Raw genomic sequence first — 17065 nt, 5'->3', positions numbered from 1 at the left:
TTTTACAACATGATCCCAGAATATGCCAGCATGGAAATCCAGGAACAGGGCTCTCAGCTGGAGAGAAACACTGAACAATGCACTGCACAGATCACGACATGCTGAGTTAGATTACAACATGAAAGAGCATCTTAATAGAACAGCATGTGGCTTCTTGAGCTCAAACTGTTAGTTTTGGGCAAGCAGCAGCAATGTTCCAGATGACCCCATTATGTCTCGCTTTCAGTACATCTCTTAATAAACCATCAAGGAAAACATTTTCAAGCCTGAAGAATGCAAGAAGCTGGTAGTTGCACTGCAAGGAGGTTTCCTCTGGAAGACAGCTTGCTGAACAGTTACAGCAGGAAGGAGTGCATCAGTGGTATTTGCATGTTATCAGCAGCAGGGATTTATTATAACCTACATTACAACTGAAGGCTGAACCAATCTCATTTTGTCTGTGGAGGATGCCAAGAACTCCACTGCAGCAACATATGTGAATGTGTTCAAAACCATTTATTCTGAATTGTGTCAGACCTCCAGGAACCCTGTCATTATACCGCTGTGTACTGACAGGGTGAGTTTTAGTTGCTCACTGCAGTACGAGGCGGAGAGAGGAAAATAAGGCTGTATCCTAAAACTATCTATCTGTAAGCCACAAGCAACTCTTATTTTCCCTCCTTGTGAAAGAGCTTCCTACCAGACAGGCAGCTCTCAGCATTTGAAAGGCAAGCACTAACTGTGATTATCCCGACTGGTGAGCTCTAAGGTGCTGCATTTCACTAGCAAGAGAGAGTCATGCACTCCCCAGTCATGCAGATGTAGGTTGGCCTTGGGAGGAAGGGGGAGGGAGTAGCCCTCCCTTTGATGCTTTGCGGTGCAGCACACTTTGTGCCGTGAGAGCACAACTGCAGCCATCCTCTGCATCCTCCAACATCCCAACCACCATCCAATCCATCATACAACCCTGCAAGACAAATTTTTCCGACTTGCTCAGAGGAATTCCACCAGAAAAAGCAGCAATTCACTTTGTAAATGGCTGCAATAAGAATCTTCTATCACTCTGTTTTTTTGACCTGCACATCCACATACATTTTCTTTACTAATGCTTAGGTCTGACTAGTTGCTGTTGTACTGCTGGTGAGCATCCTGCGTTGTACAACCAGCTTCAGCTGTAGCTCAGGCCTGAATGTGGAAAAAGCTCTTCTAAAAGCAGAGTACTGCTGTGGCTTTTCAAGACAAGAAGAATTCATCCATTTTCTGGCCTCTGACTAGTGAGCCAGGGACACCATACACAACTTCAGCAAAAAAAGCACATACAAAAAAAGAAACCTGAGACTAAGAACCAACACCTGGGAAAAGAGGAAGCAACAGAAGACAATGCTGCTCTTCAAACAGCAAGTCTCGGTACAGACTGCTCATTTAGGAGCTCTACAATCCCTGTTCAAGACCAACAAAGAAGTGGTTCAAGGTTCCAAGGAAAATCCTCCTTCTAAACCTCAAGTTATGCCCCAGAGATGTAGTCCCTTCAGTCAAAAAGCAATTCCTAGATGAGTTTGTAGGAGATGCTGGCACATCCAAAGCACTATGATGCCTCTCCTTGTGACCCTGACAGAAGCACTTTCCTCAACAGCACCATACGTCAATGTCTCTACATGAATACTAAGGCTTCAGTGGGTCAGTGAGTTATACTTAATTTATTTTTCTTAAAGCTTATCCTCATTACATCAGTAAGCCACTTCCATCTCCCTCCAAATTTACAATCACGTGCTATGCCTTACTACTACAGCTATGGGCACCAGCTTGCCTTATTAACAATACTAGAGTACAACAGATAAAACACACGTGGCATTCGTAACTTGTTTCTGAGGACTCCACTGCAAATTTGCAGCTAATAGTCAAGACTTCCCTATTCCCCTGCGTTGAGGTTCTGGTCATAATATTCCCCTTTCCTGACAAAAACCATTGAAGACTGGGAGCTGCAGCTGCCTAGTTTTGGCAGCAGTACCACTTTGACCAGTTCAGCTCACAAACTACAGTATCACTAATCATACATAGCCAGAGATGTACAAGTAGCCATCCAGAGAGGCTAAATAATTCAGGATAACAGTGAATGAGAGATTTATGCTGCAGTACATTTGTGAAACAGATTTCCACTGGAGATTCTGGTACTGTTTATACTGTGCCAGAAAGGAGTGTCTTTCAAAATACCTCAAAAATATTTTATAAAGCAGATCAAAGTGCTCTGGGTCACAGCTTGAAATTAAATGTTTAATGGCAGACCCCTAAAAAGCAAGCATCAGTCTTACACCTCTTGTGTACTTCTCGTCAGATGGGTGTGAATCAAGAACAACTCCATAAACAGCGGAGAATTTACACAACTGCTTATTGCATTACAGGCTACTGCTTTTAACAAAGAACAGTCACTTGCTTCCTGTATAGCAATACATTTAAAAACCCGACACATTCAAATGGATACCTGCATGGATAAGACAAGAAGATACTTACCAACTTTCCCACTAACATGAGTAGTTGCAGAAGTCATCTGATACCATACCCTATTTAGTCTCTCAAATAACTGCGTTTTTTCTACTCATTTGTTTTGCAGCAAAAGGAGAGTTTATAAAAAGAAAAAAAAGTATTTACTTCTCTTGTCTTCTTTTCCCACCTTCTGACATGCTTTGCAATTCCCAGTATACGTGTTACATAGCGAGCGTGTGTGTATATATATATATATGTGCATTATATAAAATACATACCTTACATACACACTAAAGGTGTCTCTTCACATCAGTATTCTTCACGTTCTGAAGAACGCAACTGCAAACAATTCAAAATACCTAACCACTCCAGAAAGGAGAAAAAAAAAGCATAAGCTACCCAAAAATCCCTAGGAAAGCTTTACACTCCTTGCAGGTACCACAAAATCCCGTTTCTTATGATCAGAGGAACAGGTATATTTCTGCACTGCTTTGCTCTCCCTAGACACACCCCACTCTGCAGTTTCAATGTTGGGAAGTGCTAGTTGCTCCCTTTCCACTGAGAGTAATATTAATAAATTAAAAAAGTGTCTCTGAAAGTGCTGCCTTAGTCCAGTCCATCATGCTGTGCTTTCCCATTCACCCTGTGGCTCTGCTGAACCATTCACCACTTTCTTGACCTTCTTCATGCCCTCCATTATTCCAGAAGTTGTCACCCTGGAAGAAAAGGAAGAAACATCAGAACAGAACATGAACTGTACCATCCATTTCACCAATAGCCCATGCTTGTCTTCTTGCGCATATCAAGTAACACTTCTCAGGTGTTTACCAAGGCCTAATAGTCTCAATGTTCAATCTCTCCTATTACTACCATTTTGCGGGCCAGCTATCATCTCGTACGCAACACTGATGAGTGCTGGGAGCAAGGCCACTGTCCTGGAGAGCCTCAAGGCCCTTCCCATCTATTGTTAAATTAAACCAGCAAGTAATATTTGCTCATACTTGAGAAAAGATAGCAGGTGTGGTTAAACAGTTAAACCAGGTGTTCATTTGCTAAAGTTTGAGCAGCTTGCTTTTAAAAAAAAAATTTGCTACACACCTGAACACCCTTAATTCTGTGCATTGAAGACTTTCTTCTGCATTTGCAATGTTTTTTATGGGTACAACATATACAAATGCACACATAGCGGACAGCGCTCCAAATGAACCTTATTAGCTTAATGCACACCAACTCCTGTTAATAGCAAAATTAATCAACAGCAAAAAACCAGAAGAGTGCTCATCCTTTATTATACCATCCAATTCTGGATTTGTAGTTCAACGGTCAGATTGCCGTGACAAAGCCTCATAATCCTGTTCAAACATCAAGCACACTGAACTTTATCCAGCCAGAACAGCACCACTCCCCTCAGAGCCACCTTAGCTATCCAATGAGCTCTGCAGCCCAGTAGCTTTTTCTGTTGCTATACATAACAGGCTATTTGCATGCACAAGACATTTGCATGATGTGATTCTCATTCCATACAGGTATTTTTTCCCCACACACGTGCTACAAAGGTTGTCTGGGATGCTGAAAGCAAGAACGTCAATAGCTCAGTGCATTCACAAGGGATGACTGGAAACATACATAAACCTGTCCTGTTCAAAGATGCTGCTGTCAGTCTTTGTGTGCTTTCACCTGCCATTTACCATGTAAGAATACTTTATTTGATCAGACTAGCTAACAACATTTTCACAGTATCACCCTAGAGAAGTAATCTTCAGATACACTCTTCTGATAACGCCCTTAGTTCCATGTTAGGTATCAGCTTCTGTTCATGTACTGTAAAAATAATTTACTCAAACTGGTGTGTTCAGTGACTCACTAGCAGTCGCAGTACTGGGATCCTCAGTGGTTCAGAATCTTTAGAGTGGGCCTAGATGAGCTTGTGTTTAAGGGAATAGGGAAAGGGTCAGGAGAGTACAGATCAAGTAGCAGCTTTATTCCCTATTGAAATAAAAATAAAAAAAAAAAGGAGAAGAGTAAGCAGATTGCTTAAAGGAGAAAAATGAAATTAGTAAACAGTAAACATTTGCCTTGAAAAGATCACATCAAGCTCATCAGTACAAAGAACACGTAGATCTCTTAAGTCCTTTCTGTTGACAAAGGTTTTCCCCAGTCACACAAGAAAAAAATCTGGGGAAACATGAGCCAGACAACTAAAGCAGATGCATAACTAGTTGGAAAAGCACACTTTGAGATGTACTTCATTGTTTCCTGTCAAAAATAAAAGAACACCGAGTGTGGTTCCAGAGAGGTCTGTCCTGGGTTCACTTCTATTCAACAGTTTCAGTGATTGCCTGGGTAATGGAATAGAGAATTGCTTATTAAATCTGCAGAACACAGTAACAGCTACGTATTTGAGAATGGGACAAGAATGCAGAAAGATTCTGACAAATCAAAAATTTCATTTGAAAAACACGGGGCAATGCAGAGACAGCTACAAAGTGTATACTTCAGAAATCAAACTTCATAATTACAGAATAAGGGGTTAAGTATTAAAACTTCAGGGAGAAGCTAAGATTACAATGGACTACAAATCAAAAAATGAGCAACTAACATAGCAACGCAACAACAGACATACCGACATATATAAATAGGTGTTTTACACTTACACGACACCAAAGTAGCCCTAACACCCGACTCACAGCTATTGTAAGATCTCACCTGGCACACAGCCTAGATTTTAGCATTGCACTCTAATACAATTACAAACCCATTGCACACCAAGATGATGACAAAAGCAATAAGAGGTTATGCCTAAGAGGGGACAATCCACTTTGTCCTGTCCTGTTCCTCCATGAATGTATAGACAGCTACATACTGAAAACACAGCCAGGTAAAGTCATGTTATTTGTTACCAGAGAAGCCATTTACCTTCCACCACGACAGCAAAGAACTGGGAGACTTCAGGGTGGATTCCTCAATAGTGAAAGGTAAAGACCATCTGATGAGCGCTGTTCTTGTCTCACAACAAGTATGTAGTGTAGCTCTTGGGTCACCATTTTCTTAAATTGTTTGTCTACAATGGGCAATTCCTCACCCTCTCAAAATCAGTTCAGTCAACACATTTTAGTACCCAGTAAAATAAGGCTATCAGCACTGAGACCAAGGATGCTGCAATTCTCATTCTAGTCCTCTGAGCAGTCTCAGGACTTCAGTTCTGAACTGCAATACTGCAAGTAAGTGCTCCTTGCCTGCAGTTTGCTGAGCTGCATTTCTAGTCTACAAACTAGCAGCAGTTAAAATGCAACAAATCCTTCCCTCTAAACCACCCCTCTACAGAGAGAATTTTTTGTGGCTGTCAGAGGGATACCTATCACAAATGAAGCACGGAAGGAGTTCCCTGAACACTCCATTGCACAGCAGTACGTGCTGTGGAAACTTCAGTTTTCTTTCCCACCCCTGGCATTGTATCCAAAGTATCAAGGAATGGCTAAACATGTAAAAGCATCTTCAGCCCTGCAGTGGCAGATCCCAGCTGTCTCTTCTGTTTTGGTGGTAGTTTGTGTGGTTTTTTGTTTTGGGATTTTTTTGTCCAAAAAGAAACACTGCAACACTGCCAGCAGCCAGCCTTCACAAGCTCTTGCAAACTGGTGTGAAAACTGATCAGCCATTGAGCAAAAAAGCTGATCTCTGCATGGGAAATACATTAGGTGAAGAAAATCACTTCTAACAGAGCATCATGAATCAGTCTGCCACAAAGCACAACTTGAGAGAAAGCAGAGAAAAGCAGGCAAACAGGACTTCCAGTCTCAGCACAGAATAGATTGCCTCATGGTACAGTGAGAAACTCCACATCCCAAGGCATAAACAAAGGTAGATCAGTGTTACCACAACGGTTCACTATGTTGAGGCTGTTTTGGGTGTTAAGGAAAGACAAAGCTAGTCTCCATGCACTCAGCAAGATGGATTTACCAAACTGAGAACAAAACTTTTCCTGCAATTCCCCCTCCAGTGGAAATATCTTAACCCCACATACATGTATGAACATCTTCTCCACCAAGATCTGTATGGGGGAAAAAAAAAAAAAAGCATGCTTTGGTACCTAACATTTAAAGCAAACTTGTAGTAAGTTATTTTACTGGCTCAGTAAAAAAACCAAACCTGCTTCCTTTTCCCTTCCTCACCCCCACCTCATTTAATTGTACTCTTCATATTTTTGTGTTCATGCCCCAGAAACAGCATTAGGACTGGAAGCCTGACAACTCTTTCTGGCAAGTGTAGCTGCACCTTTTCAGAGTACTGTAATCTAACAAACTGTCAGCAACAAGCCCGCATACTGACAGAGTGGGCTCAAGAGGCTGCCCAGCACAGAACACACAGAAAGCCACTTTATTGATGATGAATGGCTACTGACCCTACTTGAAAAAGAACAGACTGGTCCTTAGTTCAGGTTTATTTATACTCTCCACCAGGACAGCTTCTTTTGAGCTTGTTATAACCGAAGAGAAAGTCCTGTAACTTTTGTGGATGCTTTCTCCCAAGACGTAGCTGTGTTAGCTGAAAAGACTGACTACAAGCTCCCTTTGCTGTTCTTGATTTATAATTTATTTTTGAAAGTTGCAAGAACTTACAGAGGAAGGATCTGTGCCCTATGTTGCTTCTATCTCAGACACCCTAGCCTTTGGATTTTTCTTGAAAGCTTGCAGATTTCCACACTACCCTTAATTTTTACGTTTACTGCCAGACTGAGCTTTGTCTAGTTTGCGCTGCATGAAAACAGGCATAAGATCTATGCTTAAAAGGTCCTATTTTTTGTTGGAAGACAAGCAAGTCTGGAAAACAAGCTTGGTAACCTCACGGCTATCTCCTGTGTTGGCTCATAGGAAAGTTGAGTCTAAAGAAACTGACTGCTTCTGCAGCAAATGTTTTGAAGAGCCTGATTTTAACAAAAACCCTCTGGGAGAGGAAAACCACCATAAAACCTGGCAATAAGACATGGCAGAACACCATGAAGTTTGAAGTTTGCAGGCTTTTAACTTCTGCCACAGTCTCTGAAGACAAGTGGGTATTTATCACATAAGAGACAAAACACACTCATGCAATGGTTAGTCAGGATGCTGTCAGGCACTTAGTCACTTGCTCAAATAAGCCTTGATATTTTTCCCCTACAGAAACACCATTTAGTATTTATAAAAGCAAAAATAGGAGCAGCAAGGCCAAGTCAACAAGAAATTCAATACACTTTCATTGCAGTGCTTCACCTGTCACAGATTGTGTATACACACGCTTTACAAATACATGCAAACTTCACCTCCCTGATGCAGCTGGGGAAGGGAGAACAAGACACAGATTACACCATACCAAGCACCCAAATAGAGCAAAACTTCTGGTGAATCAGATGAGAAAAATTCAAGCAGGCCTAAGGGGAACAACTCCCAAGGCACAACAATGAAAACTCCCAAGGCAAAGAGCAAAATGTCTTATTAGGAGAAGGTCCACAAGGAACTTTGATCCTCAAGTTTCTAGTAATGTCTATTTCACTATGGCGAGATATAAATCACTTCATTAGTTCATTAAACTTTCTCCCGCTTATTTCTGGCAGATTCTCCCAAATTTAGAAGCTTCTCTAATTTACTGAAATTGCTAAACATGAAAGGTGCCATATTATTAGTCCTAAAAAAGCTCAAGTAAAAATTAATTAAGCATGTAACAAAGTTGAAATTCACTCTAACAGGCAAAAAAGAAAAAAGCTTGTTTCTGTATAAACACAAATCCTACCACATCTTCCAGTTCAGACCATGCCTTCCTGATGTGGATGTTTACTTACCAGCTTCCAAACTGAAACCAGTTTCTTACATAAACCATTTAAACACCTGTATGTGACAGTGATTTTAAGGTCACTACCCACTAGTTGGATTCCACTTGTGCAATGACAGATTTTATGGATCCAAAGCAAAAATAGCTAAGCATCTGGAAAGATCTTTGTTACTAGAGATACTTACAAGAAATTAAACCACTTGCATGACATTTCAGGTGGATTCTATGATTCAAACCCCCTTGTAGCAATTTCACAATAACATCCATTCCCTTCTGAGCTAACCATGAGGGCAAACACACTCTGACTTTTTTTTATGTTTTGGCACTTACAATAAAAATTGTAAGTGTTGCTTTGTTTCACCCCAGATCAAGTAGAAGTGATTTGCCAAACTGGAAAAATTCTTAGGAACAGGCTTTTGAGCCTGTACATGAAATACAATTGTGCATGAAACGTGTAACTACTAGAGAGATTAGGTTAGCTCTGCTCCTGTTAAGGCAACAGACTCTGTGGCAATCATAGCTCTATTCAATGCTTTTAGCATGCTGAATTTCTTAGGGCAGTTTCTATTACAGATTCAGAAATACCACTCATTTTTTAAGTCCTCAGAAAACCACTGCAAAGAGAATGACAGGGACTTAGGCTGAGCCCTACTTTATAATTTCTCCAGACTAACTCAGGTCCTATTGGCGCCTCATGGTTTAGCAGCAAGGAATAGAACAGGGAAGACTATTGGTAAAAATCCATCTCCTCAGCTGAGTGTTAAAATAAATTTCTTCAAAGCTACAGGCTGAATGTCAAGGTAGATCGGATGTGACACCATGCTTATTTATAGTCTGTAGATTAGCAGTTAGTTTTTGTCGTTGGTTTGGTGTTTTTCTTTGGTTTTTTTTAAATATGAAGCTTTAACAATCTGTAAGGTTCAGCATTCAGCAACACAGATTGAACACAGAAGCTTTTTTATTTTATATTTTCAAGGGCACCTTTTTGCCCCATGAAAACCTTTACCATCTTATTCCACATTACTGCCATATCCACCTAGAGGCTCCTATGCATATCAGAAATCTCTTTGTTAGTTGAATACACACTAAATAGATACCTCATCTTTAAACATATGGGCAGATCCTAATCTTTCTCGAAAGAAGGATTTAGAGAGATGAAAGTAAACTCTTTTTGAACATTACTTTTCTCAAATCAAGAGAGGAGGTAAAAAAAAAAGGTGGGGAGGGGTTCTTACACAGCTTCCATCTCCAAGTCATCCTCATCGTCTTGAGAGAGCTGTAGATAAGGGTTGTCTGATGCTGGACGGAACTTGTACCCAGTGAGTACAAAGAATACAAGTGTGGCCATTTCATCCAGCAGCTGCAAGTAAAAACACGATTTAAGTTCACTCCTGTAATCCTTCATGGTCATGAAACATTTATCCTCATTCATAAGGTTCAAGATTTAAAGGCCAAGAGGCCCCTGCTATGGCAGAAATAACAAAGCAATTACCGTCCTGTTATCATTAATCCCAGGCTAAAGGCTGTCAAGCCCTTTGTTCTTTCAGCTGTCCCTGCCACTTTAAATACAGTTACAGTTCTAGCCATCACTCCACTGCTTTTAAATAACTATGGCAAGACTTGGCTTTTAAAGGGGGGAATAGTCATCCCTACATTATTTTGTATTTTCAACAGTTCATGTGTTCCATAGACTCCCTGCACGGTTACTTGGATTACATGTTAAGAAACCAAATGTTTAAAAGTCACTCTAAATAAATAAATAAATAGATAGATAAATAAAGCCTTGTAGATAGAAGAGTGAAAGCCTATTTCACTGGCTCCCTGGGGCCTCAATTACACAGGGCAAACCTGACTGATTTTTTTTTCTTCTTTTTATGTTCTTGATTAATTTCCTTCAGACATTTTTAAATTGAAAGACTAAAAATCAATAATGCAATTACTTTTAGACATCTCATGTATAATCCAGCAGCCTTGCTGGACAAATGTAAAACTAAAAATATACTCTTGCCACTTCAGGCACATCAGTGATAAAAATCAGGAGGAGACAGGGTGCAGCACTGTGCTTTGAGATGTTCTACTATAACATGACAAACAATTTGCACTGGATTATTTTTTTAGTGCAGTTATATCTAAAGAATAATAGCAAAAAGAAAAAACATATCAAGGAATGGATGTATTTTCCTTTGCTGACAAATACCTGGTATAGCCATTTCCACTGGAATGGAACAGCAATCTTTATGAGAATTGCAATGATCCGTGTGAAGTAAATGTAACACACAATCTGGGAAGGAAAAGAAGAAACCATGATGAGAGCAATAGCATCACCCTTATAGAACCTGTTTTTCCAGAGAAATAGCTCAAGCAATTCCCAGACAACTCATGCCAGACTAGCCTTATTATGCTCCTCAATAAATATATGGAAGATACAGGCTGAGGGCTCTACTGATTGTTGAATACCCAAATGACTCCAGCTATTGCGAACATGTTTAAGTTACAGCAGGAAACACTTTTAAGTATTACAGTTTTGTAGAACTTGAAGAATCCAATTGTAATTTATGACTCTTACCACTTATAAGAGTCTGAAATGAGGCTGTTGGAAATCATTAAGAAGCCTACGTTCTCTTGGGAGATATGCTCACAGCTCCTAATGACAATCAGAAACTGCACACATGCATCTCAAGGCACCACTTGGGCCCAAGTCTAATTTTTAGCAAGTTTACAGTACATTGCTCAAGCCCATCAATTCAACCGGCAGCTCAAGCTGTCTCCAGAGGAAAACATCAACCATTACAAATGGCTGGAACCACTTCAAAGATAGACAGAAAGATACAACTAGAAAAAGAAATAAAGCTGCTTTGAGGATTGTAACCCAGTTGACTAAGATGCCAAAGCACAGCACTGCCCCAGAACTAGGAACATCTCTACCACATCCACCACCTACAGTAGCTTCCAACAAGTAATCCATCAAAAGGCTTGAATGGCTTTTAAGTGCTCTTTATGTATGCATAAAGGTTTTTTACTTACCATAACATAGTAATGTCTAAACAGCTTCAGCTTTGCTAGGTTAATGGCAGCTATCAAGAGAACACAAAAGTCCATCAGAATATTGTTAAAATGAGAGTTTCTTTTGATGCTTGTCTGCAAGGTAGGCAAGTGGTCAAGACTAGGACTCTGGCAATCCCTGACTAGACAGGTTTGACCCATAGCCCACTGGGGACTCTGAGGAACGCCACTCTTATGTGTCTATGTACTGGACAACTTGTAGGTTGGGGTGAATTCCTCTTGAAAAGGCAACTCAGATCACATTCACACTGAATTTTATATACATACACTCTACCAATAAAGAACCTTCCTCTATCTGTATATAGCCAACTACATACTGTCACCTCACTCGGGCCAGAAAGGCCACGCCACTTGACACTGTCTCCTAGAAATTTTGTACCTTTACTATAGTACTGCCTGACCTGCTCCGTGCCTTCAGCTGGCCCGAGCTACTTTGAGGTAATCGTGGCTCTGGGAACCACTGGCTCTTGTCAAACAACAGCAGAAGTATTTTAACATCTAAGTAGTATTGCCTGTCACTTGTAGCTCAGTCACAACTTAACAGGTGAAATAGTTCTCATAGCAAATGCATGTGTTTCAGTCACAAACTGTGTAAGCTAAGGCCCCAGGCTAACCTATGTTTATTGGACAGATTACATCAGCTCTTGAGGAACACAGCAGATATTCAGGTGAACAAGCAGAGGTCAACAACCAGATGGAACAGCTGTCAACTCTGGTTTGAGAGTCAGGTTTTACAGGTGCAGCATGATTACAAATACAGACTCCTGGTGCTTTCGTGACAAGAGAGACAAAGACTCCAAGACATGCTGACAGCATACAGAAGTGCAATTCAGAGCCCATGAACATGAGCTGCCAGTTAGAAAATACTGCCACACTTACTAGTATTCCCTCCGAGCCCTCATTTTTTTTAATGAGATGTGGAAGTGCAACACATTGTGCTTAAGTTCACCTGCACTCCCTCACAGAAATCACTTACTGCAAAAAGCAGATTTATAAAAGGATGCATGTATTTGCACGTCAGGTCTTCCAGGTTCACAACAGTACAAAATACAGTATTACACATCAGGAAGAGGAGGGCTAACAGCTACGCAAGAAATGCTTCGCTGCCTGTGGCAAACACAACAAAGCTTTTCTTACAGAACTGTAATGTCAGATGCAGCACAAACTCTCGCAGGTTCTCACTACATAAGCTACAGTGAAGACAGACAACATTCTGTTATAAACCTACTTTGTATAAACTAGAGATCAAGTGGTTTCAGGAGAACCACTGGAAGCTATAGACACTGAGACAGATACAAGCCCTCCTCCAGCAGATGTACTAAAACAACAGCATCTGACTAACACAAGGCATCAACTGACTGACAGGTAGATCAAACTAAGCTAACAGCAGTTTTGATTTAGTGCTGGCTAGTGGCTTCTACATATTCCCAAACAGGATGTTGAAATTTTGACAGAGCACAGGGCAGACCAGTAAGAGAAAGCAGAGCCAGAGCTCAAGAGGGGGAAAAAACCCAACCAAATCTTATTTGTGAAGGAACACCAAGTTCGGTTCCATAAAGCTAAAGCTCTTACTGTGCAACACTCATCTGAACACCGATCAGATTAGGGGCAATCTTACAGCACAATATGGCAGAGGAACACCATCTCACAGATTTGGGAGGACACTCCCTCCTGGACTACAACATGAAAACCTGAACACAGAATAGCACCTACTTCGCAATATACAGTTCTGGACCCCAGAAAGCAGTGCTCAGGTTCTAGACTTGCACCTGTTGAGTACCAGCAGTGAAGCACTGAGCACTTTCACTGGGCAACAAATGGCAACACTTAAAACTGCTAGAACAAGAATCTAACTAAGTTCTTAGTAGCTAAATCAGCCCTAAGACACTGGTAAGCTACTTCTCCCTCGCTTCCATCCCCTGCAAAAGCTAGCTTCCCATACTTAAAAAGCAAAAACTTGCAGATTTTAATGAGTCTAGGGCTCTGCCAGACAACCTAGTGTTAAAAGCTTTTCATAATACAGTTGGAGAAAGATTAAAGCAAGTAAATACATAGGACAAGCTCATTAAATCATGATGCAGGGAAGCAATACTGTCTTAAAGGAGAGCAACATTAAGTATGACCATGAAGATCTTGTGATGTACCATACACTGGTTTGTATACAGGAGGATCTATTTCGAACTCAAGGCATCTATCTTCAAGAACTGCCACCAACTGGTGCAGTGACAGGCCATGAGAATTACTAGGCTTTGTAGGTTAAAGCAACACCAACTCAACAGCTGTGATTCAAACTGCCAGTCAGTCCATCAGTGCTTTACTGTCAACCACTGAGTGAGTTGAGGAGTCATTTCTGTTGATTCATGCAGTGCATACAAAGAAAGGATATGAAGCCAAAGATCTGGCTGCCATCTGACATGTCATATTGCCACCTTTCCCAGCTGATGGAGCATAGCTCAAGATCTCACCTACTCAATCAATACCAAAGATTTGGAAGTTAGTATATCCTGATATCCTTATTTCCCATACTCAGCCATCCTAGATAAGTAAGAGGGACACCCCCCACCCCAAGTAGAAAGACTGAAGAGCCACCTCTGGACACCGGTTTGCTCATTTATGACAATTAGGTGTTCTCCTCTAGCTGCCTCAACTTAAGGAATACTTCTCTCCACTATCAGATAGTAAAGTCAGTATTAACGCATGTCTAAAAAGTTCTGCCAGTTTTTTTAAAACAGCTCAAAGTTATAGCACACTGTTCTGGAGAAATTCTAAAATCATTATTATTTGGCATCAGCAGCCTGTGAATTGCTTCTTCGCAAGCTGAATGCACTCCAAGCTGTAATACTTGAGTCTCACTTTGCTGGACAGACTTCAATTCACCTTAGCCTGGAAGTCCAGACACCGACAGCAACACTTACAAGGAGAGAGGCTAGGCCAACAGCTGTCACTTAGAACTTGAATCACTTGCAGCCCCAACCTGTGAAGCTGTGATAACACAGCAGCAATCACAGTATGCAGTAAAGGTTGGGTAAATTTATGTTTGGAATATGCTAACTATTCTTCAGGGCACAGTACTTAACTGCAAAGAACAAAAAAAACCAAAACAAAACAAAAAAAAAAAAACTACACTCAAACAGAGACTTTCTACCAAAGGTTTTACAACAGAATTCACACTTGTGTTCCATCTCTTTCAAAGAGTAATTAAGAAGATACAAGCCATCCTCCTGGAAAGGTTTAGAACAGCATCTATATCTTGCTTCCCTCAGTCTCACCTCTCTATCACCATTTACTTTAACAGCCTGTGTCTGCAACAGCCTGATTGGCATCGATCAAAATATAGTGTACCACTGTATCTTTCAGATTGCCCCATGCCAATTTCAAATTCTGAGACAGCCTGTAAGATGGGGGAAAAAGAAAATCAGACCATATGCTACAGCCTTGCACACCATCAGACAATAGCTTTTTGATGACTAGGTCTGAGCTTTTTAGAATATGTATGTAACGACAATAACAGAACTGCAGCTGAGGGCATAGGGAGCTCAAGTCCAGGCCATACAGTACACAAGGGCAAACCATAACGCATCTTTAGTGAACCCACTGAAGTACAGCTAAGAATATTTCTACGCTGCTTTGCATGCTATACGAACTCTGGTGCATTTGAGATGCAATCTATGCCATTACCAAATAGTAAAACAGAAGTTTTCTATTCTTCTCAAGAATGAAGGCACACATGTAGATCTAGGCCTCAAAAAGAAACTCCAGTAACTCTGAGAAGTATAGCTCTATAATCTCTACAGTACTTTGCTTAAAAGCATTCCTGCACTAGAAAGAAGAGGTCAAGCAAACACATACAGTAACTCTTGGTGTCATGCATGAGAAGGTGGCACAGATTAGCTAATCACAGACCAGTTAATCTTCCTCACCAGGGTCAGAAGAAAGTCCGGTGTACAAGATAAGCAATGTATCTCCAACACGTAACTGTTACATCAACCCCAGATGGCACCTGAAGTGATATACTGGAACACAGTAGGCCCGCTGAATTCCTCAACATTTCCCAACTTTCCAGCCCTATGCACTGAGGTCTTGACACTTAAATCACCAAGCTCTATCTCAAGGTTTGAGATGCCTATGTACTACCTACAGCATGTTTACTCCTGCGCTACCCCCCTCCTCACTGGATTGGTGTGGAGGTGTTTTGGCATGGGTCTCCACAGAGCCATTGCCTCCAGCATCTGCTAAGCTCAGCTGAGCAGAAGGTCGTCTGCATCATGCAGGACCAGGCTCTTTGTTCACAGCATTTTCCTGGTATAGAAGCAAGAAGACACTGAACAACAAACAAATGGTTTTTCCTAACATGAGGGCAAGCACAAAAGCATTAATCATCATTTGCCCACTGCACAGCACGCAGGGAATGTTGCCTGTGAGCTACACACTGCAATGTATTTACCCTAATTCTGCTGCCAACTATGACATGCTGCAGTGCTTCAGGAAAATACCTAACCATTCATGATCAGACTGCACAGAGTTTCACATCTCTTATGACACACACAGAGGCACAAAAAGATCAAAACTGCAGTGGTGTTTCCAGCCCTCTATTCCTCCTCCAAACAGCAGATTACATGATACACAAGAGTAGGTTACGACATTTGAGAAGTCCAGTGACATACAACTTTCAGTTCCAAACAAAACCAAAAAACCCTCAAGTTTATTCCATCTCTTTTTTTTCTTGTGATATCTGTAAACAAGGTAGTGGTAGTTGAGCAGCTTTTCTGTCCAAACATTCCTAGTTCAGTTTGCAAGGCTGATTTCATTAAATCTGCAAGACACTTGTAATGCAGATCTAGAAATGGACAGAGGACATAGGCTCCCATCTGAGAAAACATACAGTGGCAGACCAAATAGCTGTACTTAAGTCTGAAGGGTTGATTTTAAAAGGGGAAGAAGAAAAGCTTCTAAAAATGGGATGTTTATGCCCACTGCTGTGCAAGATAAGAAGGCTGTGTAGGTCAGATATTTTACTTTAAAGATCACCTTCAAAGGAAAAAAGCAAACAACCAGGCAGCTCAAACTCAGCTCTATCACTGTGCCATGCCTACTCTCTGCCACCTATCCACAGTATCTGTGGATTTAAGGTCTCCCTGGATAATTATGGCTTTAGGTCAATTCCTCTAGAAAACTTTAAAAAAAACCCACAACAAAACAACTCAAAAAAACCCAAAGCAAAATAAACTTTAAATGACCATTAACTAGTGACTCCAAATCACTGCTACTTATAACAAGACTTTTTAATAATTGTACATTGCTAATACAAAGCCTATGACAAGCACAGCTGTTAAAGACCACAAGACTGGTAATCCAACCAGCCTTCTGCTACATTTCTAGTCTAGTCACACAACCGTCATGGCTGCACTTCACCCAAGGGAATGGTATCTAATAAACAGGGTGTGAAGTAGCTGGAAGAGGACAAGACAAGACTGTCAGGAAACACTATCAAGATCCTGAGCCATGAAGTCCTGGAGTTGTTAGTTCTAATAGATGCAAGAAAGCAAAAATAATTGTCCCTAGGTCTTTCTCACCAGCAAGGAGGTCACCAGAAGGCTCAGTGCCAGGAGAAACAACTGTTGAATTTTTAGTATATAACTCTCCAAGACAACCTATAAGTTAATGATTTCTGTGTGAGAGAACAGGGAAAGCAACCTTTGAGGTAACAGTAGACAAATCCTAGCAAGCAACAGGCAGTCTG

General features: G+C 40.9%; 1 protein-coding gene across 2 annotated transcripts in view; it reads right to left on the bottom strand.

Annotated features, from left to right (window-relative positions):
- Window positions 1-2229: 2229 nt before the first annotated feature.
- GPR107 (G protein-coupled receptor 107) overlaps window positions 2230-17065 on the bottom strand; it is a gene marked incomplete at its 3' end in the record, with an annotated part of 35541 nt that continues 20705 nt past the window's right edge. The window contains exons 15-18 of one of the 2 annotated variants that reach the window (XM_080402635.1): window positions 11287-11336; window positions 10460-10543; window positions 9498-9622; window positions 2230-3176 (exon numbers count right to left, since the gene is read on the bottom strand). In XM_080402635.1, the coding sequence (XP_080258761.1) occupies window positions 3080-3176; window positions 9498-9622; window positions 10460-10543; window positions 11287-11336 (356 nt within the window). Of the gene's footprint in view, window positions 3177-9493; window positions 9623-10459; window positions 10544-11286; window positions 11337-17065 lie in introns of those variants that run through there. The other variant, XM_080402636.1, reaches the window with a different exon arrangement.

The sequence above is a fragment of the Falco punctatus genome (assembly GCF_963210335.1).
Source record: "Falco punctatus genome assembly, chromosome: 9".
Classification (NCBI taxonomy): Eukaryota; Metazoa; Chordata; class Aves; order Falconiformes; family Falconidae; genus Falco; species Falco punctatus.
This window is presented reverse-complemented; position numbering and strand designations above follow the sequence as displayed.